Source organism: Arachis hypogaea, chromosome 20 (genome assembly GCF_003086295.3).
Source record: "Arachis hypogaea cultivar Tifrunner chromosome 20, arahy.Tifrunner.gnm2.J5K5, whole genome shotgun sequence".
In the NCBI taxonomy this organism is placed as follows: Eukaryota; Viridiplantae; Streptophyta; class Magnoliopsida; order Fabales; family Fabaceae; genus Arachis; species Arachis hypogaea.
Genome location: NC_092055.1, coordinates 9,675,722 through 9,680,520, shown reverse-complemented (window position 1 = coordinate 9,680,520; position 4,799 = coordinate 9,675,722). Strand labels below are relative to the sequence as shown.

The window sequence follows — 4,799 nt, the reverse complement described above, 5'->3', positions numbered from 1 at the left end:
CGGGTATATTTTTGTCAGCGTTTGAATAATTTAGGGGCATTTTTGGTGATTAACCCTTAAAATTAACATCGTATAAAATTGATTTTTTTTAAATAAGTTAAAAAAATTTAGAAATAAATAAATTTTTAAAAATAACCATTTTTGTGTGAAAAAACGGTTTTTACATGCAAAAATTGGATATTATACCATTAAAAACTAATTTTTAGAATTAAAATAAATATGATTATGATTTTTAAAACCATTTTAAAAAATTAACTACCCAAAATGTGGTTATAAATTTTTAACTAGTTAATAATATTTTGAATTTAAAATGTAGAGCCTTACTTTTTGCGTGTTCCGGAAGGTAAATTGAGGTTCTTTTTGCGTTGTGACTGGTTAGAGTAAGAGTAGGACATATTTCTTCTCCTCCAGGAAACAAATTGATTTAAAGACCTCTTCTCTTCACATTTGGCAACAAATACATTCAATTCTCTTTTATGGTTCGCAAACGTAACACCATGAGTAGTGACTGTTTCATTAGAGGTACGCATTCTTCATATTCTTCTGCGCATGTTAGTGACTGTTTAGCTAATTTAGTTTATTTACATCATCGGTAAGCAAAGGTTGGATGTCTAGAAACTTGAATCCAGATTAGTGCTTGAAACTCCCTTGCGATTGCTTAGCTTTATGCATTCAAATTGAGCATCTCGGGGAGCCAGGAGCAGCGACGCTGGGTATCTCAGCAGCAGCGGAGGACATCGTGGTGGTGGCTTGAGATCTGCGACTGGGAAGCGCTCGTAGGTCTTGCGGGGGAGGAGTGTGTGTTAGGTTCCGGAACGGCCGGTGGACGTCGCGGATCACTTAGCAGCGGCGCGGGTAAGAGGAACAGAATCGGCGTGATGGCTCGAGTAAGAAGGGAGGTCTCGCTGGATAGCATCCGGGTCGGGTGGGTCTTTGGGTTATTTCCGGGTCGGACTGGTCTATCAGCCTTGATGCGCGACCGAAGGAAAAAAATTTGAGCGAATCAAATTATTCTTCATTTCCCTACTCACAATCTCACATCAAACCAACCATTTATTTATTGGTGATAAACCCAATAATTTATTGGATATTTGTTTTATATATTTAATAGATGTGATTTGTGTATAGGACTGGTATTTGGAGCTGGATTTGCATTGGCAAACAGGGTTTTAGGTCCCAAACCTCCTACCGTTAATGTCACTGCACCACCACCTCCTGCCGATAATGTCACTGCAGCACCAGCATTGCAGCAGGTTGATGGCGATCCGTGCTCTCTTCGAGCTATCACCAAACTCTTAGATGTGTGTACAGCTTTCACTCTCCTTTTATGCAACAACAACAACAACAACAACAACAACAACAACAACAACAACAACAATAATAATAATAATAATAATAATAATAATAATAATAATAATAATAGTGATGATGTTGATTTGGAATGTTACAGTGCATAAACAGCTCTAAGGATGAGAAGGCGATTAACAAGTGCCAGGTTTACATGGACAGGCTTGTAGCATGCAGAAAAGATCATCTTAGTAAGTTCATTAGAGCAGAGCCTTTGAGATCACAAATAAAATAACAATTCGGTGTTCATTATTCTTGTCTATTACTTTCTCTAAGGTTTCGGAAAATTCAATTTGATTTTCCTACATTTCTAAGACCATGTGTACACCTTCCCTAAAATTTGTTGTCATAATATGCTTAGGGTCAATTTGGTTAAATAATTTTAATTAAATTTTTTTGAAAAAAAAATTAAAATATAAAGACATATATTAAAAGCCGTTAATAATTAAGTTTGTTGTTTAAATTTATATTATAAAAATACTTATTTTAAAATTATTTTAATAGATAAGAGGATGAAATAATTTTTGAAAAGAGAAATCAAATTTTTTTTTTAAAGTTCTTAAATAATTTTTTAAAAAATTTAAAATATATTTAAAAAATTATACCAAACATCATTAATTTGACTTTTTACAAGTCTAAAAAAATAATTTTTAAAACTTTTCAAATAAGTTATAAGTATTCTTGTATAATATTTTGTAAACTGCTTAACAATAATAAGATAATTTGATTATATAACATTCATATTCTCACAAGATATAAATAAACCTTTTATGTCAATTATATTGAGTTTTTTTTTTGGTGAACTCAATTATATTGAGTTATTGATTATATCTGCAGGCAGATCTGCTGGCCCAGTTCCACGTCCTGCTCCAGGTATGGATGAATGTGATATAGTAATAGGCTAGGCTAAGCTCGAGTTTCAATAGTCTTAAAATATGAAATCTGTTCTGTATCTTCTTATGAAAGTACATGTAGTGAATATTGATGAAATTTATGTCTTCTGCAAGAAATTAATATCGAATTTATTCTGCTGACTTGCCGTCCATTGCTGTTTTCTTGCAGTTCACCAAGCTCCTGCTCCTGCTCCTGCTCAGAGCGATGATGGATCTATGCATGATGATGCTGCTGCTGCCGCCCCTGTACCTACCGCTAATAGTATGGATGCATGCAGCATTCACTCAAAGGCATTCCAGGATGTATGTGTACATTTGTTTTATACCTAGTTGCGTCGTCTTCTGTTTGAAAACATTGATTAATATTTCTTCAAGACTAAAACCAGTCATAAAAATAGCATGATTTTTAGCACTATGCCGCCCAAATGGATCTAAAAAGCAAAATTGTGTTTTTGGCTTGTGCTGTTTTTTACTTGCAAGTTTAGATGTGTCATGTGAAATGTGATAATATTACTTGACGCTAAATGTTATTGGTTTCGTTGCAGTGCATCAACAGCTATGGAAGCGATATTAGCAAGTGCCAGTTTTACATGGACAAGTTTGCAGAATGCAGAAAGAACTCCGGTGCCCCAATGAGTGCTTTGAACGTGCTCTAATATGTTTCGTTTTTCGAACTGCATGTGGTTTGTTAAGTATATTCTTCATCAAATAATCCTAGTTGAAACTTAAGACCTTCCCAAACTGGTATGAAACCAGTATTCATTTCTACTTGATTACATATAGCTACATCTTGGTCGGAAATTTTACCTGGGCTGCAATTTTCATGGTTTTATTGATATTGGTTCATGCTGCCCATGTTTCTTGAGAGACGGATCCTTGTTATGGGGCTGCCATAATTTGAAATGCTTAGTGATGGTACTAAACCATATGATGGCAGAGTGGGATATTTTCCTTGTATGACTGTGTCATCCATAGGCAGGGCAATTTTCCCACCATAACGGACATCCCGGAAATTATCCGCCGGAAGACGGATTTGAGGAGGAAAATTAGGCACAGAAACCCATATAATAAAGGAGGCCGAAGTAGGAATAGAAATTCCCGTGGAGACCGTGTATTCTCTGTTTATTAAAAATTATTAATATATGGTGATCATTTTAATAAAGATATTAAAAATATTTTTTTAAAGACGTTTACATGTGTCATATTATTATTGAATATTTTTATTAAATCGGTTAATAATTTATTTTTTAACAAATCAGAACAAAATTGGTTTATTATAGCAACAATAATAAACCTAATTGTCCGTATTATAATTATTAGATTCGATTTGATCTGATCGATTTACACAATTTAAATCGAATTATATTTAAATTTTTTGATAAAAAGATAAATATATCTCTAATTTTTTATTTTACGGACATTTAAATTCCTAATAATTTAAAATATAATTAAGTCCCTAAAAAAAAATCTAACCATAATCCCTCGTCGCAAAAGCATACCCTATTTCCAAGCAGAGTTTCAAAAAAAAAAAAAAAAGAATCAATAGATAGATAGATAGATATAAAAAAACTATAAGGTAAAGAATTGTGGTTTCAGCAATAGTTAAATTGAGGACTGACTATCTGTTAAGTAAAAAATTAAATGCACCTATGAGCATCAGTAATTTTTTTCTAATATACATATACTGATGCAGACTATTTGGGATTATTCAATAAGCAATATCTGCTCAAGTGGATTTTCTCATGCATATATCTTTCATGTCCCATCAAAAGACCTCGGATTTGGTTCTGTTGTTTATTAGGAAGTCAAAATATGGTTGGAAAAAATGATTTCAATTTTGAATTTGGTAGAAATCAAATAAAAATTTCTTTTTTTTTTTGGTTGGAAAATGCAGTCATTTTCTTCTATTGTGATCGTTTTTCTTACCATTTTGAATACTTATTATCCTTTATACTTTTGCAGAACTGCCACCATATATTAAACCTATCAACCAATCTTATATAAAATGTCTTGTTTTGTTTACACAGAGAACTTTCACAAATTAGCACTAGAAGGCATCCCAATTTTCGCGCTTCAAATAAAATAAGCTGCACATAGATTTATCACATTAATCGAGGTTCAGTATAGTGACGGTGAGGAAGGAGTTTGAGAGTTTAGGATTTAAAATGACGTTGTTTGTGGAAGTGAAAAAATCCAAAAAAATCATGGTCCAGTCGGAATTATGTAAATTGGTCAGTTTTACCGGATAATAATTAGGTTTATTATTATTGTTATAAAAAAATAGAAAATCTTCACATACAAGTCTTTTTTCTATACAAGTCTTACAAGTCCTCCATACTCCTTATCCCTAAAACGCACTTCTTTTTGGACGTATGTTTCACGCGCTTATTTAACAGATTTTTCAATTAAGGAATGCGCGAATATATAACTTTCTTTTTCAAAAGGATTTCGTTTCCTGTTTTGAATTTCTTCTGTGTTTCCTTGCCTTCTCTCTTCGATCTCTTTCGAGCGTTTCTCTGTGCCTTCTCCTATATCCTTTACCTGCGTTTCTCTCTGCCC

At 33.0% G+C, this 4,799-nt stretch overlaps 1 protein-coding gene across 1 annotated transcript; it reads left to right on the top strand.

The window, feature by feature from the left end:
• The first annotated feature begins 331 nt into the window (after positions 1 to 331).
• Positions 332 to 3,076, top strand: LOC112786884 (uncharacterized). The gene is made up of 6 exons (XM_025830265.3): positions 332 to 522; positions 1,129 to 1,301; positions 1,451 to 1,538; positions 2,185 to 2,220; positions 2,410 to 2,543; positions 2,786 to 3,076. The coding sequence occupies exons 1-6, from the start codon at positions 477 to 479 to the stop codon at positions 2,894 to 2,896; spliced, it is 588 nt and encodes a 195-aa protein (XP_025686050.1). The 5' UTR covers positions 332 to 476; the 3' UTR covers positions 2,897 to 3,076.
• Positions 3,077 to 4,799: the final 1,723 nt, after the last annotated feature.

Excerpts from the sequence above, each read along its gene's own strand:
- LOC112786884 (XM_025830265.3), top strand. The coding sequence starts at position 477 with ATGGTTCGCAAACGTAACACCATGAGTAGTGACTGTTTCATTAGAG. Across the intron at positions 1,302-1,450 it reads CTATCACCAAACTCTTAGAT|TGCATAAACAGCTCTAAGGA; the intron begins GTGTGTACAGCT and ends GGAATGTTACAG. Across the intron at positions 2,544-2,785 it reads ACTCAAAGGCATTCCAGGAT|TGCATCAACAGCTATGGAAG; the intron begins GTATGTGTACAT and ends GTTTCGTTGCAG.